The sequence below is a fragment of the Odontesthes bonariensis genome, chromosome 16 (assembly GCF_027942865.1).
Source record: "Odontesthes bonariensis isolate fOdoBon6 chromosome 16, fOdoBon6.hap1, whole genome shotgun sequence".
NCBI classification, from domain to species: Eukaryota; Metazoa; Chordata; class Actinopteri; order Atheriniformes; family Atherinopsidae; genus Odontesthes; species Odontesthes bonariensis.
The window spans coordinates 23,321,749-23,342,903 of record NC_134521.1 but is presented as its reverse complement, the minus strand read 5'-3'; the positions used below and the strand labels follow the sequence as shown (position 1 = coordinate 23,342,903).

Here is a 21,155-nt window from a genome sequence, read left to right as displayed (position 1 = left end):
TACAAATGGAATGCGGGCTTAAGAGCCCAATCATCCATGACTGTTTCTCAAAGTTTAGAATGACATTTTCATAAAAAATAACGTTTTTTGTTGCAAAATTACAGTGTTTTGTGCTTTTGAAAATGTGCTCTTGTTCTGCCTTCTTCCCTAGGCAGATGTGTGCCTGCAGCTTTATCTATGTTTGAAAGGAACACAGTCTAAAACTAAACAACCGAATGCCAGATATCAATTTGAAAAATGTAAACAAAGTGAAAAAGCAATTTCACCCGGAGGATTGCATTACACTGTTAGAATACATGCATGTCTCAGTCTCAGTAATGATAGAGCGTGCTTAAATTTGTTTTCAGATGTAGTAATGATCATCTGTTATCACCTGATCGGTCATTATTCTATAAAGAGGTTAGAGACATGGCCGAGTAACACAATACACAGCTTGATCCATAACTACGTGTAACATCGTGGCAGGATGAAGCCAGTGTGAGCTCTGGGATACATGATACTTTTACCACCATCAATCACACAGAACAAGGTTTATCACTGGGCTCTAGTCTCTCTTTTGGTTCCACTTTGGAAATAAAAGCTAGCTGAGTACCTGGTACAATTCAGTCTCTCTATTTAAATTCTTTGTGTTTGCCAAGGAGATCTGAACAAAAAACAAAAGCCCGGGGAGCAGATGCAGGATGCATGTTTGATGCAGGATGCATGTTTGATGCCAGCGTCATGCTGTCCCCGGGATAAAGGGACAGAAGCCTCTGGTAAACAGCACTCTTACATACATGTGGTGGCAGAGGAATGGACTGTGATGAAGTGGTTGTTATGGAAAGTTGGAAGATGATGCCTATTGCAGTATCAGAGAAGAGGAGGACGATGGGGCACGCAGACATCATGCCCCCTCCAAAAGATCAGCTACTGCTTGTGCAACAATAGCTTATTGGGGGTACAAAACATTACATCAGTGGTGCATTGTGAAGTCATGTGATGAAGGCAGACTGCAAGAGACAGATACGGAAACAGAGAAGGAGTAGTCAGCTTATTCACAGTTTGGGATAAATACAAAGTGTCTGCCCAGTACAGATTCATATTAAAGCATGTTTCAAATCATTCAGTCCAGTGAGAGGCAGAAATCTATACATAAAAAGGTAAAAACATTCATATACAACAGAATCATCCTCATAAGGTTTCCTTTGTGTAGCTTGGCTCAGTTGTCTTTTTGAACTGACTGCTGGAGACTTTTTTCACATGTCGGACTAAATATAGAGAAGCACATACAGCACACAAAAACACAGAGGGATTCAGAACCTGTACCCCTCTCTATTTCTCTTCCCGCCAATTAGCATCCAGTATTGTCTCTCCAATGATACCTGAAACCATGACAACAGCAGGGTGCCTATCACATTTCTTAACTAGAGCTCCATCTGCTGTTAATGAAGAGAAAGTCCAGGCTGCTCCATCCTCTTTCACTGAAGAGAAATCCCCTCTTTTTCTTTGCAGACTATTCAGAAAGTTTTTCCAAAAGATCCAGTTACAGGGTGTGAGTTTTTTTTTTTTTAAATCCCATAAATAGGAATTGATAGAACTAAAAAGCCAAAGAACCACATCTGAAAATACAAATACATTTGTTGTACTTATGGAGAGCAGAGGAACTGTTTGCTGAACTAAAACTGCACTTTCTGGTGCTATGAGTGTTTTACGGTCTCTTTTGAGTTTTCTGGGTTCGTTTTGTGATTTCAGCAAATCAGATAATCACGGTGCTCCATCTCATGTGTCTTCAGTATTCCACCACCACACATCTTAATGATGAGTCAGGCAAACAAAGCAGCCTGTGTTCATGAGAACAACAAATATCCAAGCCTTGCTGGAAGTAGAGAGCCCACAGTCTCGATTTAGTCTTCAATATAAACCTAAAGAAATGCAGGTACAACCCACACAGTTTGCATTTGTGGTTAGAAAACAGGAAACATTGTACTTGTTCACGTGTGTGTTAACATTTGATATTATTCTTTGCTTTCCATACCTCAATGCTGCCCAGGATTGGGATGAAACTTCTCTGTTTTAATTGGCCAGAAACCCATACTGAGGAAATGTGTTACTACAAACCGCCCCTTGTTGCATCAGAAATGAATAATAAGTTGCAGCTCGCTGTAATCCAGAGCGTGGACTTGCATTTAGTGACGGTCATCTTCAAAGCAGCACATGCTACAAAATATAGAGATCAAGAAAAGCTTTTATGAGAACAGCGACACACAAAACAAGAGCACACACGTTCCAAAAACAAATAAGAGAAGACAAGTCTCACACCCTTATGTCGGTACTTTTCTCAATGGTTGGAAGAATGGCAATTTCCGATTTTTCTTTTTTAAACATTAAGATCCAAAACAAAATCCATCCACACTCAATGACATGTACCACTGGAAGCTTGTTATGTTCAAACACCTGACCATTTAACTGGCTTCTTCTAGTTATTTGTCAATTAGAATGCGAATTGCATTAGTCCTTCTTAAATCAGCAGCTTATTTATGGTTTCTTCAACCCATAAAGAACTGGTGCTCCCAGGGGCGAAGAAATTAGACATTTTATTTATATAACCCCGTCTCTGAATGAAACATAAGATTCCACTCTGGAAGGTGCTAAATTAAGACATCCTGCTCAGTATAGCTAATGATAAAAAAGACTCTGAGTCTGCAGCCACAATAGTGCCTCCTTGAGGTTATACCTTGACATAGTGAGTTTTTAGCTAAGAGCAGCTTGTCAACGTGCTCATGCGGATGTCTGGAAAATATATATTTAACATATATATTATTACACAGTAAGTAATATGTCAGTGTAATATAACATCCCATCTATCACTGAGTTAGATGGATAAACTACACACAGGACCATTTTTTTCACATTTATCGCCATTATTACTGACTATTTCGATAAAGATCGGAAGTTCTAGTTTTTTAACTAAAAATCGTCAGATATCATGTGGGGTCTGTTTTGATATTTTCTGCTTTGCTAGGGGACAGCCAGCATGTCCATGTGGGGCCCATAAGGTCTAAATTCGGGCTGCAGATAAGAGTCCCAAGTGGGTTTGTCCGCAGTTTCCATGGTGGCCCCACCTGTGTTTGCCAATATGGGTTTCAAGTCTCTGTGTGGCTTTGGTTGGACTTTCCATTTAGCCAATATGAATGTAAACATTCTTTTACTTTGTGTGATGTGTTTATCTGTATTGCCTTTGGAATAATTTAAGGCTTAGGGTAACCCTAACCCCTAACCCTTTAAGTTGCACTTTGAAACCCTGATGGGCACACACAGGTGAGGCCACCATGGAAACTGCGGACAAACCCACTTGGGACCCTTATCTGCAGCCCAAATTTAAACCTTATGGGCCCCACATGGACATGCTGGCTGGGATACTTGCAAATTTAGAGGGGTTTTAGAGGTAAATAGGTTTAAGCTCATGGCTTTTAAAAGATATCATCATAAACTGGAAACAAAAGGAAGGTTTGACTCATAAAAGCTCCAAAACTTTTACATGGTTTTGTGAAAAGATTATTGTCAAGTGACACTCAGATCTGATATTTTTAATCCATTTAAAAATTCAAAAACTCTGAAAGCACCGCTGCTCTTTTACTATTCCTAATCTGACCGTGATGCTCCAGCAGGCAACAGGCATGGCCGCCTGTCCAATCGCTCACCCAGCTCAGTCAGCTGTGGGATTTAATTACCAACAACACCCATGCAGATGTAACATGACATTGCAGCTCTAATGAGACAATTAGCTTGTACCATCTTAAAGCTTTGCCCCTCATTAGTCCTGATGGCAGCCGCACATGTTACGATTCCATCACGACTCCGCCCCGACACTCCCACCGCCAGAGTGCCCCGGCTGCCTGCAGCAGGTTTCTCTGGAGACCCAATGGGTCATCTGGTGAGTAGAATATGATGGACTGAGTGATTACTCTGTCAACAGAACACGAGGGTGAAGGTGGCACAAAACCAAATATTTATATCACATATTCATAAGTGACCTTGTGGAGTCCTTCTATGGCTGGACCAAAAAGAACTGTTTGCTCCTGAACACTACCAAGACCAAAGAGCTGGTGGTGGACTTCAGGAGATCTAAAACTCCATACCAGTCAGTGTGCATTGATCGAGGGGAGATAGAGACTGTTCAGACCTGCAAATACCAGGGGGTGGTGCTGGATAATAAACTGGAGTGGTCTGCCAACATAGACGCAGTGTACCGGAGGGGCCAGAGCCCTCTCTTTTTCCTGAGACGGCTCAGGTCCTTCAATGTCTGCAGTGATATGATGTGCATGATTTATCACACTATCATTGAGAGTGCACTGTTCTATGCTGTTGTCTGCTGGGGGAGTTGCACTACAGACAAAAACTGTAGGCGCCTGGACAAACTGGTGAAACAGGCTGGTTCTGTTGTAGGCAGAAGGCTGGACCCTCTCGGGGCTGTGGTGGAGCAACGGATGAGGAGGAAATTAGATTCTTTTTTGGAGAATAATAAACATCCCCTCCACAGCATCCTGGCAGGACAGAGGAGCAGCTGCAGTGAGAGGCTCATCTCTCTGAGACTGAGAGCTTCAGGACGTCCTTTGTTCCCACAGCCATAAGGCTTTTTAACAGTGACTGCTGACATGTTCTTCTCAAATTGATTGATTGTTTTATTTTTTTATTTATTCATATATTCATTTATTTATTTATTTAGTTAGTTAGTTTAGTTAGTTAGTTAGTTAGTTAGTTAGTAATTTATTATTATTATTATTAGTTAGTAGTAGTATTTTTATTGTAATTGGTATTATTATTGTTGTTGTTAATATACAATCATTGTAAATATTAATCTTTTTTTTTAGCTACTTGACTAATTTGAATTTCCCCCATGGGGGAATGAATAAAGTATTTTTCTTTTCTATTCTATTCTATTCTATTCTATTCTATTCTATTCTATTCTATTCTATTCTATTCTATAAGTTTTCAATATTTCTGTAAAGCAGCAAACATTCTTTCAATTTCTGTAAGAAGGCACACAAGTGTGGAAACCTCAACCTTCTAGCAACTCTGACCAAATTGTTCTTGTTCAGGAGAATGAAGAATCCAAATAAAGCACACTAATAAAAGCACTGAACAGTTCAAATAATAGTTTAAAAAACCCTTTGTTTTCATTGACAGTATGCTGGTGTGAGAGAGAAACACTGCCGTCTCTCTGGCTATGCTGGTGAGAGGGAGAAAGCAAAGCAAGCATTTAGCATTTCTTTGCCCTCTCTATTAAAAGCACTTGAGCTCAGCAGTGGTACTCTCTCCCTGCCTCTTTTGGCTGGGCCCAGGCTTTTGTCCAGCCGCTCACACACACACACAGGGTCACTTCTTTGTCCACCTAGAAGCAAGAATGTCCTTCAGAAAACTAACTATTTCTTTGTTAAGAAGAGTGACTGATAAAGTGCCCCAAAGCTGATTCAAAAGGCCTCATAGTCTCATGATTCGCTCCAGATAAACACTACATCTTTACAAGTTGATTAAATCAGCTTTTTGCTTTCTTAAAGATATTTAAATCTTATAGATAAATCACTCCACCAAAGATCCCAAATAGTAATACATGATATAAATGTGTCATACAGAACATAAAGAAACATTAGGATTTTCCTTCCTGGCTGTCAGGAGGAGCTGCGTTTGGTCTCTGTGTGACCTACATTCTCACAGTAGTGAAACGGGCCGACAGGGCTTTGGGCCTATTGATAGCTGCAATCTGGACTCTCTCAATAGAATTTTAAAGAGAACGATTAAGCTTGATTAAACAGTCAGTAATATTTGTTGGAGCTATGAGTGGGATTTACGTGATTTATTTTTCCTGATAATGAGAAGAGATACCCAGCAGTAGACGGTAATTTTACCAGATACTTCACATGAACACCATGAGAAACATGAACAAATATCAAAATCATGTCAGGACCTCTTAGGACCACAGTTGTTGCTTCACTTTATGTTGAATAATCTGCAGAATATTTTCTCCAACTACCTATTTGGACTTACTATCTAAGTGCCTTGAGATGACATTTGTTGTATTTGGCGCTATATAAATAAAAATGAATTGAATTGAATTGAATTGAATTAACAGTTTCAAAGAAAGGTTGCTCTGTTTTGAAATGAAACTGAAATCAAAGGGAAATTCTACAGTGGGACGTCTTCATGTGGCACGTTTAAAATTCATAGTTTACAGTTGGAACCTGGACAGTTGCCCCCACATAGGTCAGTCGCGAGCCAGTTGAGGCCCAGGGTCCAGTGACATTGTCTTCTTCTTCAGTCAGATGGTCTTTTGTACAACAATCCGTTTGATTTCAACTTCCCCATTAACTTCCCGATGTACTTTATTTTAATACACTTACTTGATGCTAATCACTTTCCAGGCAGGACCACACAGGCAGTGTGCAGTACTCGAGATGGATTATGTTGATAATAAGGTAAGCCACTTAGTGCTGAGTAGATCAAGAGACTGATGCACAAGAATTTTCCTTTCCACCTATCATCCATCCTTAAGTCGAGGAGGGAATAAGTCTGGTGGATAACATTCTACATGTTGTGTAAGAGAGACACACACTGTTCTCAGGCCACATCAACAAACAGATAACAGCCATGACCTCCTGTAGTCCAAATCCAAATCAATGTAAATATATGGGTTATTCACCTCACCAAATGGCTGTGGCTTAAAAAAAGGCAAGAAAGCAGCGGGCAACAAGCAGTTAGTGAGGTGAAGAAAACGTTGAAGCTGCGTGAGCATTCTAAACGTTACAATACAAGTGGATCCTCCACTGCAAAGGATGGGTCTTGTTGATGTGGAGCATCTGTTCAAGAAGCATTCTGGAGAGCTAAATGCCTTGAGGCTGACCCAGGATTTGCTTATGTTGGTGTAGACTCTGTCATCCAGGTCATGGCAATCCCAAGAGCTCGAATAAGAGCAACTGACTCCTTTTTCTTGGTAATTTAAGATGTTACAAATAGTCAACCAATGTCGTCAAGAAAACTTCCCACAAACAAGTTAGAACTGAAAAAGCCTTTTGGATGACAGGTAAGACATCCTCAAGAACCAAGAAAAACAAAAGTCCAGTTGCCCTTAATAAAGCTCTTATGACTATGTCTCAGCTGGCTTAAGAACACTTTGCTGTCCTGTCCAGAAGAGCCGAAGGAGGTGGATATCTGCTCACACCGTTGCACCCATGTCCTAGTCCCAGATTAGTGGCACAAACTGGACAGATAGACGGATGGAGTGGACAGATTTATAAATTAAACACAATGGCAATTATGCCATTGTCCCAACTTTATGAAATGTCTATAGAGTAAACCATTTTAAATAGAGCATACATATTAAAATAAACAAATGAATTCAATTTTCCAGTTTAAACGTTTTTGTACATCAAGGGTAAAGGTTTTCATATCATGACATGCTATCTTTATTTTTAATTTTATCCCAACTCTTTCAGACTCAAGGTTGTATCATTGATACTACCTCCCTAGTATAAAAAAACAGAAAAGTTCAGAGGATTTCAGAGGAATTAGAAATATAAAAAAAAACAATATTTTAGGGTTATCCCATTATATACTCCCACAAATATAGTTAGCTTTTAGTTAAAAGGGGGGCGTTTTATTTAACATTTTGACACAAACATGGTGTAAGGGGGCTGTACCAGTCTTTTTTTTTTCTTTTTTTTTAATACAACTTTATTTTGCTTTACAAGATACAGAAACAGTGCAAAAACATGACAAGTATCATTAATAATAAATGAAGAACAAATAAGCATACCAAAATAAATACATACATAAGTAGTTTAAATAATAAATGAAGAGAGAGAGAGAGAGAGAGAGAGAGAGAGAGAGAGAGAGAGAGAGAGAGAGAAAGAGAGAGAATATACCAGGGGACATGAACAATGAGGATTACATTGTTGAGTTAAAGATTTCAAAGTGGGAGACTAGATTTATAGTTTGGATAGCTTTCTTGTTATTAGAGGAGGAAATTGACTTGAAATACATCTGGAGTTCTATCATGAAAGCACAAAAATTGGGTTTCACTTTGGCAAATTTACATTTGTGGATGTAATATTTAGCAAGAATTAAAATGAGATTAATTAAAAAATATTCTTTTTCAGTGGAAGCATCACTCTTTATAAAACCAAAAATTATATTTTGCAGAAGGAGCTCAAAATCACAGCATATATTATCTAAAATAAATCTACAAATCACTTGCCACAGCTTTCGGTATATTCACATTTCCAAAACAGATGAATAATGGTCTCAGTATGAGTGTCACAAAAGGCCCACTTCAGATCAAGATCAACAAAATTGAATTTGATAAAGAATGATTTAACCGGGTAACATCTATGGATAATTTTGAATGACACTTCTTTAACCTTATTAAGCACAAAGAATTTTTGAGACCAAATTTTATCCCAGCATAAAGGGGCCGTACCAGTCTTGGCCACAGCACTGCAAGCAACCGACGTCACCATAAATAGCGAGCTAGCCAGTTGTTTTGGAAGAAGAAGAACAGAGCTGCAAGCGGAAGAAATACCGGATCTGGTTTTGGGTCGCCTTCGTTTTATGCTTCTGGTTTAGTTTTTTTTTCAAAGATATTTTTTAAAAACCTTCGAATAATGTCTACACCGGCAAGGAGACGGCTTATGAGAGATTTTAAAAGGTAAAGCAACGATGTAGCAGCCACTTCTGTTTGCGTTAGTAGCTAGCAACGTTAGCGGATGAAGCTGTCGCTAGCACTCTTAGCTTTGCTTTAGCCTCTGGTGCAAACAATACCGTCTGTGAAGTCCCACAGGCAAGAGTTATTATGAAACAAAGCCACTTACATGGGCACATTTTATTGACTTTCCTGGACACCTGCCTTCTCAAGGATAAAGACACAGTGTGACGCTTTGAGTGTTATTTGTCTATATCCGAAGGAGGGGGTGTTTGCTGAATGCAGTATTTTGTTCTGGGGAATCACGTCAGTTTGTTTTTCATTTTAGTGGCCACTTTGTCAGCTCACATAGTTTAATTTTTTGGTTTGCAAAGATAAGAGAAGTAGATTAATTTATTTCGCATTATGGCCGTGGTCATTGGAGAAAAATCTTATGACTACGGGCTGTCTGTAGGTTTAAAACATCCAGTTATCAAGGAGGCATTTGTGGTCAGGAAGAGCCCCCATAACCATAAGTTCTTGGCACCTCTTTCACGTGCCACTTTCAAGCATTAGTATTGCACATATCTTATTTTCCCATTAACACCAGAAGACAAAACCAATGTGTTTCGGATTTCTGGGAGGCTCTCACACGAAAAGACTCTACTTGTAATACCTGCTATCCCCAATCTGTTGCCTGGCTCTATATGGCGTCCTCCAGTGTGAGTTACTTATTCTCTCTCACACACACACACACACACACACACACACACACACACCTGCCAGTGGGGGAAAAAAAAGAAGATGCTTACAGCAACCATTGAAGCAGGGCAGATAAGGTGTCACTGTAACTCTACTCTGTTGTGACAGTCTCTGGCTGGTAAACTGTAACACCAGGGCAGGGAAAGCACTACTGCTCATGCCTGAATCGGCCTGTGCGTCCACGTCCAGGACAGGCTGATTGAACTTAATCTTGCATGGTATTGCTTGACCTCAGTTGTTTGATCTGAAAGTCAAAATGTTTGCATAGACTGCTTCTTTTAGCTGAGCCGTTTACTTTGGCAGCAATGCGGTGTGATATTTGAGCTCAAACTACGGCACATGTTTGGGACAATTTCTGTTGATTATCTTCAGTTAATCTCACTTTTTCTTTTTTTCCATTCGCCGCTCATTGTGTTTTTGTCTGGTTTTGAACTTGTTTTGTTCAGGATGAAAATGCTAAATAAAAGCAGGAGTTGCGCAAAGTTTCCTCAAAAGTCACACAGGGGTTGCTACGAGCAGCTAAGGTGGCAGTTGGTGGTTGACTATCTTCTCAGCGATCAGTTGTTTTGATGTGTAAATTGAAAGGAAAACGATAATTAAGCAAACTTAAATAGAGATGTCACTTTATTTTCTAACAGTTGTCCACCCTCGTCCCATAATACTGTGTCATTCTCTCCCTGAATCTGCAGGCTTGTCAATAATCCAGAGTTTCCAATAAAATAAAGTAACTGTCAGTGTGTACTAGTCTACAAGCTGAGTGGTGCATCCTTCCACCGGTGGAGAGCTCAGGCAGATTAATGCAAAGCAGGTTAATTGCCGTGGGTCCGGCCGCAGCAGGGGACTTAGACATGGCTCTGCACTCGCAGTCAAAAGCACAAATTGGCCTTGCTTTGTAGCTGTAAGCTCTTATTTAACCAGCTTTTATTGAAGGCATGGGGTTGTATTTCTTTTTTTTTTTTTTTTTTTTTTTTATAGACTTTCTTTATTGGAAGCAATTTCACAGGTAGAAATGTAGCAGTACAGCGCAACAGAGAAACCTTCCAATCTATAATTTTCCCCCAGTTTTTTTTTTTTTTTTTTTTTCCTCCCACAATCCCACCCCACGCAGAACAGTTCTACGAATTCAATATCAACATATAAACAGTAAAAAACACATGAATATGGAAAATGACAAAGTAAACTAGTAAATTTAAATAAAAATATTTAATAAAATAAAATAATTATGGGGTTGTATTTCTGAATAGTCTGTGGTGGTTCCTGGACTTGGTCTACATGCATTGAATATCTAAAGCAAGACCTTTTAATGTGAGTAAACTGTAATAGTTAATTCAGGGGGCTCGTGTCAGCACACTGGCCTTATGGGTTCACTCCCCCCTGAAGCCAGTTTAAGAGCCGAGGCTGACCCATAGTTTGATAGGGGCTGCTGGGGGAGGCTTCATTAACAAGGGTGACTTGCGACACCTGTGTTTTGATTTGTTCACGTCTTTGCTTCTAGGCAGCCTAAGCGGTGGCATTTTGCACTAAATGTGACCGAGATCATCTGTCACCTCTGGGTAGTTTTCTCTGTGAAATCTTTTTTTTTTTTTTTTCAAATTTTATTTTATGGTGACTCCAACTTGTAGTAATTTTTTTTTGGTTGTCAGATCAGTTGCATTGATACGTAAACTTTCTCCTAAAAAGAATGAACACATTGAAAGATTTTGCAGCTCATCTCTGGTGAGTAATCGTAGATCTCACGAGTTCGTGTTGTGGATTGTTGTTCACACAAAGTAACGCTTACCTCAGGCTCTGATTTATTGCGGGGAAAAAAAAAAACAATTTAAAATGAAAAAGATTAAATAAAATGATTCAATTTCACACCCTTCTTCTGAGGAACGAATCTTCTAACAATGAATCCCTTCAGAGGAGTCTTTGGCAGCTTTGGGTGCCTTTTTATGGTCAATGTGAGTTGTTGTTGACTTCAGTTTAAAAAGAGAAAAACTGCAGCCAGGTTGGACTTGCTGTACTTGAATGAACTGTGTAATCTAATGAGAATATCTGTTAGAGCCACAGTGAATATTATCCAACTAGCAGCGTGCTGGGGTGGAAAGGCTTGAAGAGAATGATAAAACTTAGGATCCTCAAAAATCCTAGAAAATCCTCTGCCAGTTTGTCGAGACCAAATGAGTTATCGTACGACAAAAGGCTATAACATATGTAGAGTTCTAAGCATAAATAAACATATAAAAATCACATTGTATACAGTTGGGCTGTCCCAGATGTGGATCCCAGTCAGTGCAGTTGGAGGAGAACATCTGCAGCCCCCGACCTGTCCTGACTGCAGCCACCTTGCTGCGCTACGCTTTCAGTGTCCCGCTGTGGCGTTCTGTTCTGCAGGGCCGACAAGTCAGATAAAGTTAAAGACCAGCTGCTTTTTAAGGACCGGCGTGTATCATTAGTGCTGCGCGACTCCACATCAGCCTTCTGTTCATGACAAACACGCTGCTGCTGTTGGGTATATGCGGCGTAACTTTCTCTGTGCCAGACTTGACCTGCGCTTTCATGAGCTGGACTTTATCTTTGTCATGAATGTATTCTTTAGATCAGTGATTGAGAGGAAATGCATGTTTTATTGAAGTAGCTCATTAAGGTTTAGGACGGCATGCATAGGGATGGTTAAACATTTTATTTCTGTGACTGGCTAAATGAGACGATGCAGTTCTCCCACAGACTGTAGGGTGAGACGGCCACAGAATGGGGCTTTTTGATTTAATCTCTTCCCTCGCTTAACGTTTGACAATAGAAATGTCGAGCAAACTTTTGCATCCCACTGTATATATTTTTGTGCTTTTATCCAGGTGGATCATGGCGGCATTAGCGGGAGGTTATCTGTGGTGAAGTTCAACTCGGTGGCTCAGCAACAACACTGGCGGGGCTTTGATGCTCACTGAGCATGCACTGGCAGTACAGAAGAGCCTCTGACTGTTCACAGTAGCTTATGTTAACTGACATGTGGCAGCAAGATGGGCAGTGTGCAGTTGATCCTGTGAGCCTGGCTGTCTGTTGAATGTTGATGAAGCAGTTTGTGTTTCGACTGATAATTACACAGCAGGTGTGGCGTTGAACTCCTCAGCTTCTCACTGGCTCTAATTTCTACCTCTGGTTTTCCCCATCTGTTTCTGCTGCTTTTGCTCTCATTTTTCTGTCCCACTCTATTGTCTTTCGACGTCTCCTGGCCTCTCGTCCTTCTCATATCACGTGTTTCCTTATTTTTATTTTCTATTCCTCTCTCTTCTAAAATGTCTATTTATCTCTGTCACTCAGGCTACAAGAAGATCCTCCCACTGGCGTGAGCGGAGCACCGTCGGAGAACAACATCATGCTTTGGAACGCTGTTATTTTTGGGTGAGTCATGTTCTAAATCCAACTCCGCCCTGCTGTCTTTACTGTTCCTTTGTGATGCACAGATTCTGCAACCCACTCATGCCATAACATTCTCTTTCCCCCTGCCATCCTGCTTCCTCAAAGGAGAAGAAATTCAGCCCTGATTTTTGCCCAGAGCAGTCTGGAAAGGGCACAGCGGGTGTTTAGTTGAACACGGAAACCAAAATACTATTTTTTTTTTTTTTTTTTTTTTTTTTTGTAAACTTGTGATATTTCTGTAGATGCGTAATTTGACGTGCAACTGGAAGGAGAATAACTTGTGTAAAATTAATAAAGAATATGCCTTTTTTTTTTTTTTTTTTTTTGGGTGGGAAGGTGCAAATCAGAAGAAAAATGAATAAAATGTTGAATGCGAAACAATTGGTTTCCCAAAAGCAGCAGCAAGATATAACGACAACAAACTGGAGAATTCCAGGGGCCTGTAAAAATAGACTTGCTGATAGTTGCACACCTAATTCCAAGGGGGAAGCTGCCAGAAATGAAAAATGTGAGGGCAGCTGTTTTAATTGCTCCACCAGCAGATATGAATGTGTAGAACTGAGTAAATAAAGACTGAGAGTGCGGAGCATGCGGTCCTTGAAGGACGGCCCGTGATGGTCTGGAATCTGGAAATGATTTTATTCTCTGTGTGCTCTCTGCAGGCCCGTGGGAACACCATTCGAAGATGGTAAGTTATAGATTTTGGCTTTATCATGTGCATAAAAAGCAGGTTTACATTGTTGATCTGGATTTGATCGAACTCGGCCTGTCATTGGAAGAAACTGGAGCCGTATCTGTAAGAGTTGAGATTTTGTCTGACTTTTTTTTTTTTTTTTTTTTTTTTTTTTTTTTTTTGAAGACCAGTTTTTGTCTGGTCTGGATTTAAACTCACTGAAATGAATGCTGTAGTTCTGTTGTTTGTCCCACACTAATCTAGGATTGATGTCAACTAAATAGTGACCAAACACGGAATGTTATTTTCATTTTCCAGTTCAACAGTTGCACAAGTTTTGCTCATTTTTGTAACCCTGAACTCTTAAGGCTCTAGCATGGTTGCCGCGTCTGCTCGCGTGAGCGGTGTTGATGACGTCACGAGTTCGTGCCCGCCATGTATAGTGGCGCAAGTCGATGCGCCAGTCGTTGCAATTTTCTCCGTCACAGAGGTGGCGCTGCTACGTGAAGGTTAGCGCTACTCTACAACCACGAAAGTGGAGAAGAAAACAATGAAGAGCAGGAACACTGTCATTAATGATACTGCTGCAGTATTCGGATCATTTTAATTTTTTAATTCAGTTAATAGAGGTGAAGGTTTGAAGCCCCCCGGCATCAACAGAGTCTCTGCCCTCTTCTTTGCCTTCACGTATCTGTCCCGTAGCTTCTTCCACACATTCTTACAGAACTCTCCCTCTTTCCCCAACGTTCTGCCAATCTCTGTCCACCAGTTTTGGGAGTTTACGTGCTCCCTGTGCTGTTTCACTGCAGTTTCGTACAGCTGCCTGTACAAACGCACCTCCTCACTGAACCTGGTCTCACATTGGTCTGTCGTTGTTGGCGCCGCCAAGTTACAAAAATCAACTGGTGCACGACAACGCGCTGCGCCGTCTTTTCAAGGGAAGCGCCAGGCCTGAAACGTCATTTTGACGTCACGGTCCGCCACCGCCGTGACAGACGCGTCAACTGTAACTCCAGCTTTAGTGTTTCTAGATCTCCATTAGTTAAGTGGCACAATATATCTGTGATGTGGTGTGCTTAAATGCAGCTCGTGAGTGTTCAGGTCTGAGCAGAACACTCTGGGTTTGTTGTCTCTGTTTGTCATATCCCATCCATGTTCCCGTCTTAGCCTGCAGAATCAACATACCTGCCTCATTGAGGGACTGACCTGTTTTCTTTTGCCCCTTTTCATTCTCTTTTTTGCTATTTGCTCTACCCCACCCCCACCCATATCTTCAGGAACATTTAAGCTGCTGATAGAGTTTTCAGAGGAGTACCCAAACAAGCCCCCCACGGTTCGGTTTGTCTCCAGAATGTTTCATCCAAATGGTAAGTGCTGCTGCGGTCCAAATCTATTATCTCAAAGTTTCAAGCTCCTCCTGAACTTCTATTCAGGCAATTTCTTCTGATTCATCTCCTCTCAGTCCATTATCCGAATGAATTTACAATGTTAAACCTGACACTCGGTGGGGTTATATGGCACTGAAAGGATCAGATTATTGACTAAATTACAATGAGACTGAGTTATTAAGTGCAGGTAGACACCTTAATCTGACAAGAAATTGGATGGAATCGAGTTACTCGCGATCGGATTAAGACCCCGAGATAACTCGGTTGAAAGTCTCTCTAAACCTGCTTGTAGACGCTGAAGCACGTGGTGAATTAGACATTGCGTTCTGCGCATGCTTGAGATTCTTTCCCGGGGTCGTGAACCGGAAGTCGGAAGAGACGATATTACTGTTGTTGCTGTCAGAAAGAAACAAACGACACGATGGAGAAAGCTCCGTTGTGCATCGCGTTTGTGCAACAAGCAGCTCATCACAGACCAAATGTAGAAGGAAGTAGCTTCATCTTTCTCTTCGTTCGCCATTTTCTCGAATGCCTGAGTTTGTTGTTGTTGGTGGTGAAGGGGTCAACCGGAAGTGGCTCTATTAGCAATAATTGAAATGGGTACAGCGTCACCTATACGTACATCGTATGACATGCTTTGTGCCTCTGATCCGATTCACTCACCACCATATATCCAAGGATAATTACCCTTGCTCAACTCATTCTTATTGTAATTTAGGCAATTATCTGATCCTTTCAGTGCCATGTGACCCCACTGAATGTCCACCAGATTATTTATTTATTTATTTATTCATTTTTATGGTGTGTGTGTTTGTACTGGCATCATAAGCTTCCAACTAAAAGGAAATATGTGTAACTTTGACAGTTTGTTTTACTTTTGTCTGCACTGTGTTTTATCTTCAATTTTCACAGTGGATAGCTGCATTACTACTATTGGCTGCAATGTGAGACAGCAAATTCCTCCCTGCTGTGATCATACTGCACTCTTAATAAGAGAGGATTTAACCAGCATACAGAGCTTCAGGAGCTTTTGGTGTCGTCAGTCTTTCACTGAATGCATAAATGGTGACTTGTGCTGTTTTTAAAGCTACTGTTTTCTGTTTACCAGTTTACGCAGATGGCAGTATATGTTTAGACATTCTTCAGAATCGCTGGAGCCCTACATACGATGTGTCGTCCATACTCACCTCCATCCAGGTATTTCAGTTTGACTCCCTTTTTGTTTTGGTTGAATTCACTGAGAGTGCTGTCTGATTACACCCTCGACCCTCCTCAGAAATGCCTCTTTCTGCCGACTCACGTTTGTTTATGATTTAAGGATAATTATTTATTCATTTATCCTCCCACAGTCTTTGTTGGATGAGCCAAACCCCAACAGCCCAGCTAACAGTCAGGCCGCACAGCTCTATCAGGAAAACAAGAGGGAGTACGAAAAGAGGGTGACGGCCATCGTGGAGCAGAGCTGGGTGGACGTCTGAGCTCTTCTCGCTCTATAGTATTCTCTTTATTGCTCTCTCTTCATCACCCCAGTACTCGAGTCTCATTTTTCTCATCAACAAAAAAAAATAAGGAAAAAAAAAATACAGCAATTATATCAAAACTCAAGTGCCACCCTGAAAAAGAAAAAGAACAACCAAACCTGAATGGACATTAACTTGCTTGCCAATGCATTTTAGGAAGTAGAGGGGGGGGGTTTGAATCTTATGTTTGTGTTGTCTTTAATTTTACTTTTTTTTTTTTATCTTTATTGCATGATGTGAGGTAAGTTATTGCTAACAAAATTTGTAATATATCATTGGCTGGCTGGATTGATGCGGTTAGTGCTTGAGTTTTACGGACTTGTTTTCTTTCCTTCACTCTTTTTGAAAAAGATCCCTTGTTTCTTTTATCGGCTGGTGTGCACACAGCTCGGCTGTTTGGCAAAGACACACTGATGACCAAGTCGGCAAACCGGTCTGTTGAAAGTTTTGGAAAAAACCCACAAAATGCCTTCTCGAGCTCGTAGCATCGTTATTCCTCAAGTCGACCACAAATGCAGCTGATAAAGGACAATTCCTGGTCTGTTCCAGTATATCAGTTTATTTTAGGAGATGCTGTAGGTTTGGGCTCTCGCACACCACAGGCAGCAACATTGCTAATGAATCATGACTTTATGGCTGGCCGTGACAGAGCTTTTATTGTAATTTCCACCGCAAGGTGAAGATAATTCTTGGACTGGGGATTTCTAATTTACTCAGTCATTCCTTGTTAAATGATAGAACACAGGTGCCTCTGAGCCATGAAATGCATGGGTGTAGGTACTGTGTGGGGTGTAGCTGTGGCACACTCCCATTCTGATTCACCTTGTTGCAGAAAGTAAACGACTTTCCGATACGTTGTTGCCTGCGACGTCCTTCTATTAAAATGAGCCGATTGACAAATGAGCAGGAGGTAAAAGCAGCGTGGTCCGGTGTGTATACTTGTTTTTTTCTTTTAGAGGATTGACGAGGCAGACTCCTGCAAAGATTGCTCTCGTGCAGTTTGAACCTTGTTGCAAGCATGGGATATCAGGTGTTCTCTGCAGGCTCAAGTTGCTTTATGCTTGCACCTATCTCTTAGTTATTCCTGCCACTCAATTAAAATTCCTCCTGAGCGCTAACTCTCAACTTAATCCTGTCCAACTGCAGCTTAATCAGTCATGAAACATCAAGAATTCCTCTTTTCTTAAACATTGAAGGTCATATTGTGGCTCGTGACTTCTTTCACCTAATAAGCAGAAGGGATATATTATACAATTTTGAGAATCAAACATGTATTCTTAAACAAATATGCTGTATAAACATAATAAAACACATTTTTCAGACTTTGACAAAAGCTTGTTTTGCTGTGGGGGGAGAGAAATATCTGCCATGTTGGGTGGAAACATGGCATTTGGAGCAAAAGTGCAGCCTGTTTATTTTTTTTCCTTATTTTTGACTGTCAGAATTTATAACCCCTGGCAAAAATGATAAAACCACTGCTTTTGGAGGATGTTCATTCCGCTGCTTTTTCTAATTACTAAAGGAAAAAACATGGCATTGACATTTGCAGTTCTAAAGTATCTCTACAAGTTTGAATATGCAAATTAGCCAGCAGTTAAATATGAAGACAAGCGCTTTACAGATGGTGATGAACTGCTCTGCTGGGTTCGTTGTCAGAAAACATGACCCCTGGAAGAGGATTTAAACCTTTTAAAATGTGGAGTGAGTACAAAAAAAATGGGAACCATACAGGTCAACCAAGGAAGATTTCTGAAAATATGAAAAAAAAAAAGCGGAACAAAAGAAATGGGCAGAAACGGAGTCAGTGGTTGTGAACGAACTGTAAGAAAATTGGCTGAAGGAAATCTGAATTCCATCCAGCAAAGCCAAACCAACCATCACCGACACCCAAACAGAAAAAAAACAAACTCCTGCAAAGTGAGATCCAAGCCTAAGAATTAAAGCTATTTGAAAAGCCAGAAGAGGTGCAACTATGAACCAAATGAATTTTCATTTATTCCCCATGAAATGAACGATTCCAAACCATGTGTTTTCAGGTTGTTTTACGCCACATTGTTCAGTTTTGGGTCATATCTGTTTCTTTCACAATAAAACAGTTAAATGAACATCCTCAACGAGTGCCGATTCCATAGTTTTGTTGCTTGTGTTTAAAAAATATATAAATAAAAAAATCCAGCCAATGAATCAAAGCACTAACCATAACTCAGGCCTCTACTGTGGAAACGTCAAAAGGACCGTTTTGTTCCATTTTCAGCCAACACTAACCAAGAAATTACAAGTTCTCAAAGTAGATGGAATCTTTCAGTGATTAGAAAACAAGTCCTTTATTATGCATTGGACAAGCATCAGGACAAGATCCAGTGTTGTCTGTCATGTGAATTTGACTATTTAACAAATAAAAGAATTACACTAAAGACGTGGTTAAAGATCAACAGCTTTGTCTGTTTCTGTACAAATGCTTAAAATCAGCAGTTTTTCTGCTTTTTAACGGGGGAAAAAAAAGCAGGTTTAGACTCTAAATCCATTAAAACTACAGGGTGGTAAAAACATAAAAATGGGGGGGGGTTTCCAGATGATTCCAGCACATCCTGAACTCCAATGCGGTTGATCCAAAATAAGTGGCACCGGTCACCGACCCTGTGATAGAGCAGAGCAATACATGAAGAAATTTAATCTGTGGACATGTGAACCTGTGAGTGTGTTTGCCTACAGACGGACCTTTTGGTTCTTCATAATCTCATCTCTTGTCTTGAAAATTGGTGCGTCCTCCACCACGATGCCGTCAGCCATTTCCTTTACCTTTTCCAGGAGGTCTGTGCTGTACCTGCCGATGGTAAAGAGATATATTCAGTAAATATAATGAACTTCATTACACTTTAAAACTATAAAACTTTTTAAAATAAAAGTGTGTTCACAGTTTGAGCTGCGATACAGGGGTATTAACAAAAAGAGGGAATTATGTGTGATGGACTGATGAACCTCTAAATTAAGACGTTTCGGAGCTCCTTGTTGTGTCGGTGTAAGGAAAGCAGGGGGCAGTAGTGAGCCCAGGTGCGGGCTGAATGTCAAACGAAGAAGCCTCCGCGCTTGTAAACTTTGGTGAGTATGCTGTACGTATTGCACTTTCGAAAGAAGGGGGGAAAACAAAGTTGTTTCGAATGGATATAAAGTCTAGAAAACACGTGCTGGTTAAAAGCTGAACTTAAGCACCAAGCCTCTAAACATAACCGCGACATGCAGCATGGCTGCCGACAATGAGAAGCAGTTAAATCTCAACCGACTTGGAAAAGGTGTGACCAAAAACGTGTCCCATTGTATATACTGCAGACACAAGAAAGCATGTTGTTTTTACCCACCGGCAGCCGAGGAAGACATTGTTGGCCCAGACCATGGACAGTGAGACCAGGTTGTCCAGCTGCTCGTCTTCAAAGTCGGTCAAATTCCGCAGGATGAACTCTCTCCTGGGCTCCCAGTGTTTGTTACTCTCCCAGTAACCCCGATACGTCTCAATCTGGCTGGCCACAGCTCTGTTTTGCTGAATAAAATCCTCCACGTCCAGCTTCGACATCTTGCTTTCAGACGAACGACTCAACGAAGGCCACTTCCCATCGCAGCCAAGAGGGAGGCGATCGCTCCTTGTAGCTGTGCCTGTTTTAAACAGCGCCATACGTTGGCGGAGCCGCGAAACTGCAACTCGTAAAAGCAACTTTTTCAAATCGAGCGAGGAGAGAGAATTACAAGCTGCATAACGAGTTTGACAGTCTCGATTGTTGCAGGTATTAAACAGTAATACAATTGCGTTTTGTGCTTCAGAGATGGAGGATTCCTACCCTGAAACTGATATATAAACACTAATAATGTCATTAGTACACGAATACACATAGAGTACAAAGTTGCCATCATGGAATGTTTTTTTTTTTTTAATTCTAGAGTTTATCTTATTGAATTATCTTTCCTCATTGTTCAGTTTTAAAATATATTTCAAATGATGCATTAAGGTAAAAGAATTAATTCATGCAGATTGAATTCTTTTTCTTGCAAATTATGACCTTTTTTCACAAGAGCCATTTTGACTTTGAAAGCACACGAGACATCTGTTAACAATGACTCTCTGTGCCACTTGAAAGGGGAAGTTCGTTTTTTTAAAACCTGGACCTTGTTTCTGGTATAAGATACGTTCATCTACTCACCGATAACAGTTTGGTGAAAGTCGGTGTCCTTTGATGCTATTTAAATCACTCGAGATCCGCATATATCCATATAATATATATATATATATATATATATATATATATATATATATATATATACATAAATATGTAGGCATCGACAATACAGCCTATAAATAAGGTATTATCTGTCTTTATTTCACCAGTAACCACAAAAATAAAGCGTTCAACAATATGCGTTCAAAAGAGTACTACATTTGCATCACAAAATCGTTGCGTAGGAAAAAGTCAGACCTCACAATCGCTTGGCGCTATTTTCTCTCCCTTGTATAATTGCGTTCAGCCACCTGCCGACAGCCGCGCCTGTTACGGTGTTTACTGCTCTGAAGCAGGGGACTGCTCAGTCTGCACGGTCTACACAGCACGCAGTGATACGAAGGGAGAGAAAATAGCGCCAAGCGATTGTGAGGTCTGACTTTTTCTGTATGAACGATTTTGTGATGCAAATGTATTACTCTGTTTAACGCATATTATTTTGAGAAGCAAAACGCTTTATTTTTGTGGCCCCAGCCAACTAGCCGGACTACC

At 40.5% G+C, this 21,155-nt stretch overlaps 2 protein-coding genes across 2 annotated transcripts; one reads left to right on the top strand and one right to left on the bottom strand.

The window, feature by feature from the left end:
• Positions 1-8,499: 8,499 nt before the first annotated feature.
• On the top strand, positions 8,500-17,731 carry ube2b (ubiquitin-conjugating enzyme E2B (RAD6 homolog)). Its single transcript, XM_075486641.1, has 6 exons — positions 8,500-8,680; positions 12,719-12,799; positions 13,480-13,505; positions 14,768-14,857; positions 15,987-16,075; positions 16,228-17,731. The coding sequence occupies exons 1-6, from the start codon at positions 8,637-8,639 to the stop codon at positions 16,354-16,356; spliced, it is 459 nt and encodes a 152-aa protein (XP_075342756.1). The 5' UTR covers positions 8,500-8,636; the 3' UTR covers positions 16,357-17,731.
• Positions 17,732-18,703: 972 nt separating this feature from the next.
• Positions 18,704-20,013, bottom strand: cdkn2aipnl (CDKN2A interacting protein N-terminal like). The gene is made up of 3 exons (XM_075486642.1): positions 19,755-20,013; positions 19,117-19,222; positions 18,704-19,035 (listed from the first exon to the last, which is right to left on the bottom strand). Exons 1-3 carry the CDS (start codon positions 19,964-19,966, stop codon positions 19,027-19,029), a joined length of 327 nt encoding a protein of 108 aa, XP_075342757.1. The 5' UTR covers positions 19,967-20,013; the 3' UTR covers positions 18,704-19,026.
• Between the last annotated feature and the right edge of the window lie 1,142 nt (positions 20,014-21,155).